Consider the following 13,871-nt stretch of genomic DNA (forward strand, 5'->3'; position numbering starts at 1 on the left):
CCTGATGGGTCCCTGATGGACCCCCGATGGGTCCCTGATGAACCCCTGATGGGCCCCTGGTGGACCCCCGGTGGGTCCCTGATGGACCCCGATGGGCCCCTGGTGGACCCTTGGCAGAGATCCACTCTGCTTCAGGAAGCAAAGGCAGCACACTGTGGCGTTTCTGAAAAACTCTTTATAAACGTATCAAAAGTAGAAAAATCTCTTTAGGACCAACAGAAACATTCAGAGGGAAACAGCAGAAAATAGCCAGAAGTCCTGGACCGGACCGGACCGGACTCGGTTCTGATGAACTGTTCAGTAGTAAAAACCTGAGGTAGAAACGTTTGGAGCTGATGGACTCCATTACCCAGAAGCCCCGGCCCCACATGGTGAGGCACTTTAACAAGACTGGAACTCCTCCACCATGGTTCCATCTTCATCTTCACCCTCCTCTTCCTCTTCCTCTTCCTCCAACAGGCATGGCAGGCAGGTGTGGAAGGGCGGAGCCACCAGCAGGTGGCAGTCTGCGGAGCGGAGCAGCAACCGACGGGACGCCACCTGAACCCTGCAGCCACGGCAGACGGCGAGTCGCTCCAGATCCAGCAGCAGAGACACCAGCTGACACACACACACACACACACACACTGCTGTTAGCATCAGGCTAACAGTGTGACCCCTGACCCCAGGTAAAGCAGCTGCTCTGGTTGGTTAACAGTTTTGTGCTCTGCTGCCCCCTGTTGACATGTTAGCGTTCAGGTGGAGACACTTTGTTTGTATGAAGAAGACAAAATGGAAACTAAACACAGATGAATAAAGCGCTACGGCGCCGTCCTGCTGGCAACAATTCTATTCAAACAAGGAAGTGATCAGGACACGTTAATGTTGGGCACCGGGCCTGAATGACCAGAGGAGGTGCTGTTCAGTCACTACCAGAACCCTTTGATACCAGCCTGCAGGTGCTGGTTCTGCTGGGTGGTTCTTCCTGCTAAAGGGAGTATTTCTTCTTCACTGTTGCCCCCTGCTGGTCAGGAGGAGTAATGCTGCAGACTTGATGCTCTGCTAGAGGAAACTAAATGAATCTCTGGTCGATAACTTGGTCGGGTCGGGTCAGAACCCCATCAGGAATGAAAGAGTTGGGACAGGATCAGGAAGAGGCGGAGCCAGACCGTAGGCCCCGCCCAACATGCTGTTACCTGGCTCAGGTGAGCGACTCTGTGAGCGCACTCCCTGTAGAGGCGGTGGCTGTCAGGGAGCGGGCGGGACCGCACGCTGACCCGGAAGCTGTGATCCGATTGGACGTGGACGATGGCGTCCCTCATGGAGGACAGCTGGAGACGTGAGAGACAGGAGAGACGTGAGCAGAGGGGGCAACGGCGGCGGCGATGGTGGCACCGTCAGCTACCTACCCTGCAGCACTGCAGCAGCTGCAGCTCCGGTCCTGCAGCCATCACGGCGACCCAATGCGCCGGCAGCACCGTCCTCCTCAGCATCTTCAGCAGACGAAACAAGCCCCGCCCCCCTGTGCGGATGGCTCCGCCCCCCAACAGGCGGAACCCTTGCGGTTCCTGGAAGTAGAGGGGAACGGTTTAGAGGTCGGACCGGGCCGGTTTCATCAGCCGATAACGGTGGCTCCACCGACCAATGAGATAAAGTCCGGCCGCCTGCAGATGATGTCAGCGGTGATGTCAGAGCACGCCGGTGATGATGTCATGGCGTTCTGGTCGGACTCGGGGTCTGGCAGCTCCACCTCCACTTCGTAGAACTTGCCCCCCTCAGATGTCCCGGTCCGAAGCTCCGCCTCCCCGCCGTAAAGCTCGATGCTGATTGGCTGCTCCTCCTCCTTCGGCTCGGGCGATTGGACGGCAGCAAGGTGAGGGAGAGGATGAGGGATGAAGGTGAGGCCTGTGGAGACGTGGAGGACGGATCCGTCCTGGAGACAGAGAGTCGCTCAGATGACCGTTACCATGGAAACGGTGAGCAGTCAGCAGCGAGCCCTACCTGAGGCAGCAGGCCGGACAGACAGGTGAGGGCGGAGTCAGAGAGGACGGAGGCAGACAGGTGGCTGCTGTCCAGGGTCAGGTTCCACTGGGAGAGACAGACGGGGTCAGAACCGGGTCAGAACCGGGTCAGGCAGACAGCAGAGGACAGGAAGTCTGTACCTGCAGGTGAGTCCCAGTTGGAGCCAAACTGGTCCCACTGGCGCCAGTGAACAATGGCGTCTCCTCTTCCTCGCTCTTCATCAGCGGACCGATCCAGCCGTTTAGAGTCTCAGAGGCTCCGCCCCCCTGGCCCCGCCTCCTCTTCATCCACATCTTCTTCCCCATCTCCTGAATGCAAACAAACTCAGAGATCTGGATGAACCGGGCCATGGGTCGGAACCGGAGTGGGTCCGGAGACGACTGGAGGTTCTGCTGGGAAGAACCAGAACCGGCAGACCCCTACCTCTCGTCTTCCTGCCATCCTCTTGTGTCTCCAGCGGTGAACGCCGTCCCGCTGGGCGTCCGCAGAGTCGGTGTCGTCTCCGGGTCGGACCGGGTCGGACGGTTCCGTCTGCTGCCTGGTCGGCTGTTTCCGGGCGCTCTGGGAAGAAAGCAGAGGGAGGTTTGGTTCTGGGCAGAGACTCGGTTCTGGTTCTGGTTCTGGACTCACCAGCAGCAGGCAGCGCCGCCTCACACACTTCTGCTTCATCCGGGACGGACCGCCGAACTTCCTCATGTCGCGGCAGAACGTGCAAACGCCGCAGTTCTCCCTCAGACACGCAGCGCAGCTCCGGCAGGCCTGGCGGCGCTGTACAACATGACGCTGCAGCGCAGCATGACGCTGCAGCGCAAAACAACATGACGCTGCAGCGCAAAACAACATGACGCTGCAGCGCAGCATGACGCTGCAGCGCAGCATGACGCTGCAGCGCAGCATGACGCTGCAGCACAATACAACATGACTTTGCTGATCCTCCTCACCATCTTCTGTCCTAATGCTAAAGTCTCATCTCTCTTCTTGTTCTTCAGCCAATCACAGGGCAGCAGCAGGTCACATGGTGGGCAGAAGAGATTCTATTGGTTAACCTGGTTAACAGATGATCACATGACCTCCAGACGACCTGCAGCCTCACCTGAACCTTCTCTTCATGCTCCTCTTCCTCTTCTTTCACAGATCCAGTCCTGAGGACCCACTGATCACCTGTCACCTGGAACAGACCAGACACACTGAGGACACACACACACACACACACACACACAAGTGAGCACTTACCTTCCTCAGCACCACACTCGGCACATTCTTCTTCTCTGGAATCAGAAACAAGCGGAAGCAGAGAAGAAGAGTCAGCCTGCTGTTCGGTCTCCATGGTAACCGTCAGACAGATTGACAGGTGAGCTACCTGCAGGTGAGCAGAGGTCGTCTCCGTCTCTTTGTGCCCCGCTGGACAACCGGGATGGCGGCCTGGAAGAGACGCTGAGGTCAAAGGTCAGGTAACTGAGGGGAGAACAGCACCCGGTTCTCTGGCCCAGATGGACCGACCAGAACCAGAACCGCTGTGTTTCCTCTCACTGCCTGCTGGTGATGCATTCAGGAGTCTGTGGGTTTTTAACTGTCTGGTAGGAAGCAAACAATGAATCCACTTATGATTAATTCTGCATTGATGATTTATTAGATCCGGGTGTCAAACTCCAGTCCTGGAGGCCCGCTGCCCTGAAACGTTTGGATGAGCCTCTGCTGCACCTGAACAGAATAATCAGGTCATTAAGGTTCTGGAGAACCGATCCACACCAGGAGGAGGTCATGAAGACGTTTCATGGACTGGAGGACTGGAGTCTGACAGCTGTGTATTAGATTAAAATTAGTTCCAATCGATTAACTGATAACAGCCGATTCTTCAGTGCTGTACTTTGGCCGCAGTCCAGCAGAGGGCGCTGTCGCTCATCCTAAAGCGGAGCCAGAAACAAAGATGGCGGCCATACCATTTGTCCCGTCTGGATCCAGAACGTTCTTAATGCACTTCAGTTCAGAAACATAAACTGAAGATTCGCTACGACGACAGAAACACGGAACCATGATGAGAACCAACATGGCGGCAACAAGCGCGGCTGGTTCTGGGGAGTTTCTGTCTGAATTCATTTCTGTGTTCATGGCAGATTTACTCTTCAACATATTTTATTATTTTCATATTTGGTTGATCCGGCAACCTGCTTTGTTATGTTTTATAAATGTCTAAACTTCAGTCAGTACTTAACACAAAAATTGGGTAAAATATAATTTAACTCTTGATGATAAAATAGAAAAATAAAATTAGAAACTGTAACCTCGATGTGAGAGAAAACGTCAAATTACCGATTAACTCACTGACATCTCTGTAGCTCCTCCCACTCTTACCTGTCCTCCAGTGATTGGCTGCTGCTCTCAGGTGTATTAAAGCCCATGCAGTAGGTGTGGTCGCTCTCCGGCGGCTCACCCAGGGCGGCACCGTCATCTGGGTGGGCGGGGCAAGAGGGCGGCTCCAGGCGTCGTGTCAGCCGCAGCCTGCTCTGGGGTTTCCCAGGCTCATCTTCAGGGGTGTTCACCTCCACCTTCTTGACAAAGCCTCGGGTTCCGGTGCCACCGTTCTCCAGGTCCAGCGGCTCCATCCAGTCCCAGCCGGACCGCAGGTCACGTGATCTGACCCGCTGGCTCCGCCTCCTCTCCGCCCCGCCCCGCCGCAGCATCTCCGCAGGAAGCCTGAGGAGGACGACCGAGCAGCGCCGGAGGTCTGGGAAGTGCCGCCTCCAGCACTGCTCCATCGTTATGGCGTCCGGCGGAGCGTCCTCCAGTTCAGGCTGGTCACAGAACTCCTCCTCCTCACCACGTCCTGCTTCCTCTGCACAAACAACAGATTCAACCATCAGCTGATCATCACACACACACGACACACACATGGCGCCACTTCACCTGCCACTTCAAGCCCCGCCCCTAAGCTCAGCTCGTCCAATTGCTCCATCTTAGGATGAGGCGTCCCCTCTGCTAACATGGCCAATCGGGATGAGTCCTGCGGTCTGGGGGCGTGGCCTCAGAGTCCATTCTGCTTGGTTGTTATCATGAGCCAATCAGCTGATGAGCTGCCAATCATCAATCAATAGACTGATCAAAACACCTGGAGGAGAAACAAACACGTCAAAGACAAGAAATGCTGCCGTCATGCTGCTGAGAGCCTCCAGGTGGCGCTGCATTAACTCAACCCCACACCATGCCGGAGCCTCCACCCTGCTCTGGAGCTGGACGCAGCCTGTCGGCTCAGCTGGCCTCTGGTTGGTTGTCATGGTAACCCGAACCTCTGGAGGAGCTGAGCTGACCGTTTGGACCAGAGATCAGAACCGGAAACGCCTCGCTCCTTCAGGATCTTATACTGGATCCGGAAAACTTTCCCAGGATTCCTGCAAAGCATTCTGGGACTTGCAGTCCGCTAATGGAGCGTGCAGCTGTTGGACCCTGCAGACCGAACCTGCAGCCAAATAGAACCCAGAGACCACCCGAACCGGACCGAACCTCACGCTGCACGCGCTTTACCTGTCACTCAATGACGTGCACGCGCTTAGACCCTCGTAAGCACGCGCGAAGCCCCGGAGCAGACATGTTTGCCCCTCGGCGGCGGCGTGGGACTCCCGCTGCGGCCTCAGGACGTCCCGGTTCCGGCCCGCTGCGCCCCATGGGTCCGGTTCGGCCTGCTCAGGACCGGGACCGGAAAAAGCCCCGAACCAGAAGGAATAAACGGGACTTTAACGGGACTCACCGCTCCGAGACCCTCAGCTACTCCTCCTCTGCTCCGTTGCTGCCTTCAGGGCTGTCGGAATCCACAGACTCCAGCCGAGTCTTTAACTGCATCCGGTCTGAAACCGAACGCACGAGCTGACGAATCAGTGCAGAGATTACGAACCACCTCTTCAGTGTTGACCGACACCTTTCTGGTGAACGTTCAGTTGAACCCAAGGAGCGTTTAATCCGACAAAACCTTCTTATTTTCTTTCCGAGGCGCCCCTGAAAGCAGCACCCCGTGGCGCTCATGCCCCGCCTCCGAGCATGCGCACTGCGGGTCTGCGAATCAATCAGGCTGATCGGTTTATTAAAAGTTTGTTGGATGGAAGTGGAGCGTCTGCGGAACCAACAGAACCATCCGAACAGAACCATCCGAACAGAACCATCCGAACAGAACGCTCCCGGTCCTGGAATAAGAACTGTGAACTGGACTTGAAGCTGTTCTGGAAGTATGGATCCATTCAAAACGAATCGATAATCAAATGATCCTTTATTTAGATAGAAAAAAAATTCTTGGAAAATTATTTTCGAGTTATGTTAGAAAAACATCCAGACGAGATTAATGAAGATAAAATGAACAAATGTTCATGTTCATCCCTTTAGGATGAATAAATTACCCAATAAACAATAAATAAAATACAAACTGTCCATAAATTCATTAAAAAAAATCCTAAGAAAATGAATTCAGCTGAAGAACTTCCTCAATAATATTTAATATTTACTTTGAAGACCTGGGAAGTTTTATAGATTAAGTAGATTTACCATCAATCAATCCAGATATTGATTACTTTACATCTGCATTCTGAAGATTTTTCATCCCAGTATTTTTACAGCAATAATTTAAATAATTTCAATAATTTAAAAAGATGCAGATCAATAATTCATTTACTAACTTTTAAATAAGTTAGTAAATGTTAAAGCAGCCAGGCTCTAATCCAGGTTTGTTAATCTGAAAGTTGTCAGATTACCAAACTCCCTGCTGCAGCAAGTTGAGTCCTTCATCAGAACCTGTTGACCTGCCGTGACCTCTGACCCCCCTCTCTGCGTCTGATCGGCTGACAAAACTGAACGGACACATTATTGATAACCATTGATCAGTTAACCAGAAACGTTGATTTAATCTGATTAAGGCCACATTTTCTATTCCTCTTCTCTGGATTGGAGTTTTGGACTCAGATCTTCATCACCGTTTGTTGTTTCCTCTTTCATTTGTTTGATTCATAAATTATTTCTGATATTTTTCAGGTTTGAATTTTCAGTTTTTACTGTCAGAACCGATGAAAAGGTTTTAATCCTGAGCTTCACTCAGCATCTTCACATTTATTCCATGTTAGCATCGTTTTAATGAAAAGTTTTATTGAAGACATCATAGACCTTGCTGAGGTGTGTGTTCAGTGAGGTGTGTGTTCAGTGAGGTGTGTGTTCAGTGAGGTGTGTGTTCAGTGAGGTGTGTGTTCAGTGAGGTGTGTGTTCTGTGGTCTCTGGCGCCGTTGGGTCCGTTAGCGCCTCTCAGACGTTTCGGCCTCAGACCACCAACCGTTTTCTTCTTCTTCTCCCTTTTCCTTTCTTGGCTTTTTCTGTCTGGTTCCGGAAAACCAGAACCTCCTGCGTTGCACAACGTGGGCGGCGGGGGGGCGATGCCTTCACTGTCTGCCTCCAGGCAGGAGAATCTACCTCTGCTGCCCAGCTAGGTCCAAACGGACCAGAACAGAACCAAACACATGAACCCAGCTTCACATGCTTTATTCCACATCATCCTCGTCCTCAGAGGAACCGGGTCACAGAACCGGTCCGGTTCACCACAGCAGGCCAGCCCAGGGCCCTGATTGGTCAGCTCCCTTCCTGCCTGGCCTCTGATTGGCCGATCGTCTCTTCCTGGTCTGGATCCTGTCCTTCCTCAGTGCCAGGGGCCGATGCACCTGCAGACAGAGGGGTCAAAGGTCACACGTTACACCACTCCAAACTTCTCTGGTCAGAGTTCATTATTTCTGTGTGATAAAAATACAAAGTTCCCACAAGAATGAACTGGAAAAGATAGAACCGCCATCTTGGTAGGCAGCGCAGTTGAAAGCGATATAAGAGGAGAGTGCTGGTTCTAAGCTTGTAGCTTGTTTATTGTTGCCATACCAACCACCTATCAAGATGGCTGTCAGTACAAAGTTGCAGGAAGTGAGGCGTCACCTGGTGAAGTTTGTAGTAGAGGCCACAGGCGTTGCAGACGACGTCTCCTGCAGCGTTTCTCCTCCACAAAGACGTGGTTCCCGTCCCGCAGTTGGAGCACTGAGTTCCTTTCCTGGCCGCCGCCTGGAAGCAGAGAGAGACGGAACGCTGAGAACGCCTGAACACAGCGCCTCCTGCTGGCTGGAAGCTGGACAGCAGGAGGGCTGAATTTCCTCCAGTCTGGATGAAGCAGCAGCTTTTCACTGGGTTGGTTTTGACCCGGTTCTGACCCAGTTCTATGGTTCTAAGAACCTTGTCACAATTCCAGCAACAGGCTCTGGATCCGCCCCCAGTTGGATCTGTTTCTACAGTAACCAGTTGGTGTGACCTCACCGCTCTCCTCTTGGGCCGCAGCAGCGGCAGGTTCTGCTGTCGGACGCTGCAGGTGGAACACAGGTGCGTTCCTGCTGCCTCCCTCCTCCACAGGAGGGCGCTGTGGGTCCCACAGCTGAAACACTGACGGCGCTCTGCAGAGAGACAAGCCGCTCAGGGTTCCACCAGTCACAGGCCAGAACAGCCACAGGTAAACACTCACCTGGCTCACTGCAGGCCGGAGACGAGGAAGGACTGAGCAGGTCCCATTCAGGTGGGGAGGGGCACAGGAAGGCAGGGGGCGGAGCCAGACCAGGATGCCCATATAAGGAGTAAACAGGTGGAGGGCTGTAGGCGGAGCCGAGTGACAGACAGCTGGCGTCGTCCAATCTGTGAGGCCGCCTGAGGAGACCAGATTCATCAGAGGCCGACCAGTGAGCTTCAGCGCCGAACTGCAACAACCAATCAGACGCAACAACATCGTCACAAACAAAAATATGTAAGGAAACTCAGGTCAGGGTCAAAGGTGAGCTGTCAGCCCCAGGAGCGTGAAGACAAACGGGTCCTGACATACAGGAACCCCAGCAGGGACCAAAGATGGAGCCCGGAGGAGCCGCAGCGCTGGCAGCAGCTCCAGATTGTCCCTGATTGGCTCCTGGATTAACCAGAGGACAGCAGATTAATCCCAGCTGCAGGCTGAATCCTGACATGAACTGACTGGGAACCAGTGGAGCTGAACTGGTTCCACTGTGACAGAGAAACAACATGGAAAAGCACAAATAAAAACATTTCACCTGATACTCAGATTATTTGTCCTAAAAACTCTTTGAAAACAGAAAGCAGACACTGCAGGTCCTGACCTTCACCCTGAAGCCTGGTGACCTCTGACCCCTGGTGGTTGAAGAATCTGACAAGCAATCAGTTGACGGAGTCACACCTGACATCTTCTCTGTTCTTCTGAGAGTGAGAACTCTGTCTGGTCGTAGATGATCTTTGATGTAACAGAGAGGACTGAGGAGCTGCTCCTCGGTCTGCTCCTTCTGAGAGGAGCCAGCGCTCCGCCCACCGATGACTCCGCCCACCAATGGCCCCGCCCATCGATGGCCCCGCCCACACATCTCTTGTTCTGTGGTTTTTGGTAATGAAACCAAACATGAAGCAACATCATAGAGCAGCTCTGAAGCTTCTTGGGTCCAAACGGTCCTGCCTGGTGCTCCGCTTCCATACTGGGAGGACTGGGATTCTCCCAATGTATCCAACCAGAACCATCATCCTGAGGGAACCAGAAGGTTCTGTTCCAGCTCATTCATACTGGGAGGAAGATGGGAGTTAAGACTTTACTGGCATTCCCAGTAACACCAGTAACAGGCCTCATTCTGGACTGGAGTTCATGAAGACCAACCACTGGTTTCCATGGAAACAAGTCAGTTACACACTTCACAAAGCAGCTGATGCAAAATGAACAAACCAAACTCAGTTCAGTAGTTCAGTTCAGTAGTTCAGTTCAGTAGTTCATTAGTTCAGTTCAGTAGTTCAGTAGTTCAGTTCAGTAGTTCAGTTCAGTAGTTCAGTTCAGCAGTTCAGTAGTTCAGTAGTTCAGTTCAGTAGTTCAGTTCAGCAGTTCAGTAGTTCAGTAGTTCAGTAGTTCAGTTCAGTAGTTCAGTTCAGCAGTTCAGTAGTTCAGTTCAGTAGTTCAGTAGTTTAGTTCAGTAGTTCAGTTCAGTTCTCATTTCCAACACTTTAAGTCTTTTCAGAGGCAGGAAGCGTGTGGCTGCAGCTCCGCGGGGTCCACCACGCTGTTCTGCAGGGGCAGGTCCACAGAGAAGTCGGTGGGCGGAGCCTGCAGGCGCTGGCGGGGAGGGCGACCCCCCCTCTGAGGGATGGGCAGCTCGGAGCGGTGAGCAGGAAGAGGAGAGGAGAAGAAGAAGGGATGGATGAGAGCCTTCAGGAGAAACAACCAATCAGAGATCAGCTCCACTAATGAATGGTCCGTTAACGAGCCACCTGGACCCCCACCTGGCTCACCTGTGTGGCGGAGCAGCGCCGCCTGGACGGGTAGACCAGGAAGCGGCAGAGCAGGTCCACGGCCTGAGGACAGGTGTCAGGGACGATCTCCTCCAATGGGATCGCTGGATTCTCCTTGAAGGTGATTTTATTGTAATCTGGCAACTCGACCATTTCCTGGAGGAGAGAAGGCAGAGGTTCTGGTTCTGGTTCTGGTCTCAGCCGGGTACCGACATCATCCAGAAGGTCATCCTCAACCTGAACACGTCTGAAGGAAGTTCCTCAGGGCTCCGTTCCGGTTCCTGTTCTGGTCAGATGAGCGGTTCCGATCATTCCATCTCCAGAACCTCTCATCGTCCACCAGAACCTGAGCCAGAACTCCACCCGAACCCAAAGCTGACAGAAGCCGTCAGTCCATCCAGAACTCTATCAGGACTAGATGTGGTTCTGGAAGCAGGCCAGAGGTGGACCCATCAGAACCAGAACCTTCCTGTTTCTGGGTTCAGGTAGAGCCGGGCCTGATGCCTGCCTGGTTCTGACCCCGGTTCTGGTTCTAGACACTGTGTGTTCTGCTGAGCGGTGAGGTATGTTTCTTACGGGCCAGCTGTCCCGGGTCGGCGTCCCCAGAACTCGCAGGACGCAGCAGAGCTGCTCGATGTCGTTTTCCCCGGGAAACAGAGGAGAGGAGTTGAGCAGCTCCCCGAAGATACAGCCGACCGCCCTGAAACCAGAGAGCCTGAGACCGGTCCACCAGAACCGCCGCACGCACGGTCCGCCGGAACCGCCGCACGCACGGTCCGCCGGAACCGCCGCAGAGCCTCTTACCACAGGTCAACTCCCTCGTCGTATTTCCGGGCTCCGTACAGCAGCTCCGGGGCTCGGTACCACCTGGAGAGAGGAAACACTTCTGGGTCAGGTCCGCTAGGACGCCATGGCCCATGCAGATGCTGCTGGTTCACTTCCTGTGCAGACAGGAAGTGAACCAGCAGTTGGTGTTATGAACCAGCCCTCTGGGGGCGGAGCCTCCGCTGCCTACCTGGTGGCCACCTGGTGGCTGTAGAGCCGCTCCCCCTGGTCACTGAACAGCCGGGCCAGGCCGAAGTCTGCCACCTTCAGGTGACCCGAGGAACTGATGAGGAGGTTGGCAGGCTTCAGGTCCTGGACAGGAAACACAAGCAGATGGATTCCTTAAACTGTGGGAACACTGGGAACTGTGGGAACACTGGGAACTGTGGGAACACTGGGAACTGTGATATTTGGTTGATTTCTCATTTTTCTGATAAATTTTTTCAGTTTAGAAAACAAATGAGACGTAAAGTGACGACCCGTCGGCGCTGACCCGGTGCATGATGGAGTTCTGGTGCAGGAAGGCCACGCCCTTCAGCAACATCATCATGTAGCCCTTCACCTGAGCCGGGGTCAGAGGTCGCTGGGAGTTCCTGATGACCTCAGAGAGGTCAGAGAGCATGAAGTCAAAGACCAGGACAAAACCGGTTCCATGAGGGAAGAAATCCTTCAGCTTCACCACCTGAGGAGAACCAGAACCAGAACCATCAGAACCAGAACCATCAGAACCAGAACCACCAGAACCAGAACCACCAGAACCAGAACCATCACTCACATGCTGGTTGTCCTCGATCTCCTGCAGGGCCTTGATCTCCCTCACTGCCTGGTTCGGGATCCCGTCCTCCAGCTTCCTCAGAGCCACCTTCTTCAGGGCCACCGTCTCTCCTGTCTGACACACAGCAGAGACCTGATGGGCCGAACCAGAACCGGAACAGAACCAGACTCAAAACAGCCCAGATACCTCGATATGTTTGGCCTGGAAGACGATGCCATGAGCTCCTTCTCCGATCCGACCCAGGATGCTGTACTGCTCCATGTCTGCCGGACCGGACCGGACCGGACCGGGGCTACTCTCTGTAGTGAAGAACAACCAATCAGAATCAACCTGGAGTCTTCCAGGTGAGCAGTGATAGAGGAAGAACCTCGTGCACAAATGAATCACTTTAAGGAGCTCAGAGGTTCTTTTCGTTTCAGTTCGAACCGAATCAGTCGTTCTTTTCACGACGACTCTAACAAAACCCGTTACTATCTTTCGGCTGCGGAGAACAAACGGAAAGAAACGCGCATTTGAACGGAAACCCCGCTTTGAAGATGACGTGTCGTCATGGTAACGGTGCGGCTAAGCTAGCTGTGCCTCAGAAACGGGACAGGAAGAGCTGTTCCTACCTGGCTGAGCAAAGACTCGCACAAACTGATCACTAAACCAGACACGCAGAGATCGTCACCATGGCAACCGAGCGGTAAGCTAGCTGAGACTCAAAGCTCTGAGCAGCTAACCTACTGACGTCACACGGACGTTCCGCTATTGGTCAGAAAACCCAGAAACTCAGTCACGTGACGTGATGATAGCAAACCAATGCATCAGCAACAATAGTTTAACTTTTACTGAGAAAATTGTAGATAGTAAAAGTTAGTAAAGAAAATGAAAATATAAAAAAACGATATTCTACACAGAGGAGGAGCAGGAGGCTTTTTAATGAATATAAATGTAATCAACTAGCCTCTAAAAGGCACCATAAGGTATTCAGAGCAGGGCGATTTACTGACATCTAGTGACGAGAAAAGATATGACACCCTGGACAATCCTGCTTTGCTTAATAGTACTCTACCATAACTAGTTAAATCCCTGGCTAAACAAATGTTACGTTTATTTGTAATAGATTCACAAACAAGGGTAAAATTATTAAACATGTTACTGTGGAGATTTTAACTCCTTGGTAAGTTACAGTGTTTTTTACAGGGATACCACAAATTTCAGTAACAGCGGTCGAATATAAATGAAGGATTTCACATGTTTTTAGATTGAGTTTCAATCTTGACATGCTTGAGAGTTTAGCTGTAACAGACAGAGCTACAGGAATTTCATTAGAATCTCTTAAAAATATTGTTGTATCGTCAGCAAGTTGTGAAATTTTTATTTCCTGATCAAATATTTTATGATGGAAGATTTTAAAGTTATATTAACATTTAAGGCTGGACAGGATATGATTGGAGTAAATCCTATCAGTCAAATGGATTAAAAAAGTTATTGGAGATGGAGATCTAACTAAAGTCTTAAGGGATGGAAGCCGACTTATCATTTGTAAAAATACTGAGCAAAAAAATAAGGCCCTAAAATTACAAATGGTGCTTAAAAACAAAGTGCTGGAAATAAAGGTAGATGGGGAAGAAAGAGGAGTAAAAGGAGTAATATCAGGGATTCCTGTAGGAGAAAACATGGAGGAGCTAAAGAAAATAAAAAAAGGAGGACAGATTACAGGCTTTTAGGAGTCGGGAGAAAATGGACAGTAGATCTGCACTACTGGATTTAAAGATAGAGTTCTGATTGGTTACATGAGTTTATATTAAAGCTCAGATGTCATAAATGTCAAAGGTATGGACATACTGCGAACGTCTGTAAAGGGAAACAGAGTCTCACCAGTTTAGTGTTCATGGTTAAAACAGGATTAATGGGAATGGAGCATATTTTTAAAGAAAAACACAACATTTATTCAGCTCCATAT

At 51.9% G+C, this 13,871-nt stretch overlaps 3 protein-coding genes across 10 annotated transcripts; all 3 read right to left on the reverse strand.

The window, feature by feature from the left end:
• Positions 1-165: 165 nt before the first annotated feature.
• Positions 166-5,794, reverse strand: LOC122842241. 7 transcript variants are annotated; one of them, XM_044135978.1, is made up of 15 exons: positions 5,200-5,751; positions 4,906-5,107; positions 4,354-4,834; positions 3,362-3,423; positions 3,235-3,269; positions 3,095-3,169; positions 2,943-3,035; positions 2,632-2,802; positions 2,425-2,562; positions 2,142-2,309; positions 1,981-2,067; positions 1,622-1,912; positions 1,389-1,547; positions 1,176-1,310; positions 166-600 (listed from the first exon to the last, which is right to left on the reverse strand). In XM_044135978.1, exons 2-15 carry the CDS (start codon positions 4,982-4,984, stop codon positions 382-384), a joined length of 2,193 nt encoding a protein of 730 aa, XP_043991913.1. In that variant the 5' UTR covers positions 4,985-5,107; positions 5,200-5,751; the 3' UTR covers positions 166-381. The 7 variants fall into 7 exon arrangements, with proteins under 7 accessions (XP_043991913.1, XP_043992331.1, XP_043992159.1 ...); XM_044136396.1 differs by having other exon boundaries at positions 2,632-2,784; positions 2,943-2,978; positions 4,906-5,794; XM_044136224.1 differs by having other exon boundaries at positions 2,943-2,978; positions 4,906-5,794.
• Positions 5,795-7,493: 1,699 nt separating this feature from the next.
• gata1b (GATA binding protein 1b) lies at positions 7,494-9,898 on the reverse strand. 2 transcript variants are annotated; one of them, XM_044136680.1, is made up of 5 exons: positions 9,159-9,898; positions 8,522-8,750; positions 8,320-8,453; positions 7,948-8,070; positions 7,494-7,685 (listed from the first exon to the last, which is right to left on the reverse strand). In XM_044136680.1, exons 1-5 carry the CDS (start codon positions 9,414-9,416, stop codon positions 7,563-7,565), a joined length of 867 nt encoding a protein of 288 aa, XP_043992615.1. In that variant the 5' UTR covers positions 9,417-9,898; the 3' UTR covers positions 7,494-7,562. The 2 variants fall into 2 exon arrangements, with proteins under 2 accessions (XP_043992615.1, XP_043992536.1); XM_044136601.1 differs by having other exon boundaries at positions 7,948-8,453.
• cdk20 (cyclin-dependent kinase 20) lies at positions 9,899-12,721 on the reverse strand. Its single transcript, XM_044136791.1, has 9 exons — positions 12,535-12,721; positions 12,110-12,222; positions 11,924-12,037; positions 11,642-11,830; positions 11,339-11,460; positions 11,128-11,190; positions 10,900-11,023; positions 10,324-10,479; positions 9,899-10,240 (listed from the first exon to the last, which is right to left on the reverse strand). Exons 2-9 carry the CDS (start codon positions 12,182-12,184, stop codon positions 10,049-10,051), a joined length of 1,035 nt encoding a protein of 344 aa, XP_043992726.1. The 5' UTR covers positions 12,185-12,222; positions 12,535-12,721; the 3' UTR covers positions 9,899-10,048.
• Positions 12,722-13,871: the final 1,150 nt, after the last annotated feature.

Source organism: Gambusia affinis, linkage group LG01, assembly GCF_019740435.1.
Source record: "Gambusia affinis linkage group LG01, SWU_Gaff_1.0, whole genome shotgun sequence".
Taxonomy (NCBI): domain Eukaryota; kingdom Metazoa; phylum Chordata; class Actinopteri; order Cyprinodontiformes; family Poeciliidae; genus Gambusia; species Gambusia affinis.

Coding starts and splice junctions, on each gene's coding strand:
- gata1b (XM_044136601.1), bottom strand. CDS start 9,416: ATGTGTGGGCGGGGCCATCGATGGGCGGGGCCATTGGTGGGCGGAGTC. Junction 8,751..9,158: donor CACCAGGCTTCAGGGTGAAG/GTCAGGACCTGC, acceptor TGGTTGTTGCAG/TTCGGCGCTGAAGCTCACTG. Junction 7,686..7,947: donor TCTACTACAAACTTCACCAG/GTGACGCCTCAC, acceptor CTCTGTCTGCAG/GTGCATCGGCCCCTGGCACT.
- LOC122842241 (XM_044135978.1), bottom strand. CDS start 4,984: ATGTTAGCAGAGGGGACGCCTCATCCTAAGATGGAGCAATTGGACGAG. Junction 3,424..4,353: donor AGCCAATCACTGGAGGACAG/GTAAGAGTGGGA, acceptor CGTCTCTTCCAG/GCCGCCATCCCGGTTGTCCA. Junction 1,913..1,980: donor TGTCCGGCCTGCTGCCTCAG/GTAGGGCTCGCT, acceptor CTCTGTCTCCAG/GACGGATCCGTCCTCCACGT.
- cdk20 (XM_044136791.1), bottom strand. CDS start 12,184: ATGGAGCAGTACAGCATCCTGGGTCGGATCGGAGAAGGAGCTCATGGC. Junction 12,038..12,109: donor TCCAGGCCAAACATATCGAG/GTATCTGGGCTG, acceptor GCTGTGTGTCAG/ACAGGAGAGACGGTGGCCCT. Junction 11,024..11,127: donor GACGAGGGAGTTGACCTGTG/GTAAGAGGCTCT, acceptor CTCTGGTTTCAG/GGCGGTCGGCTGTATCTTCG.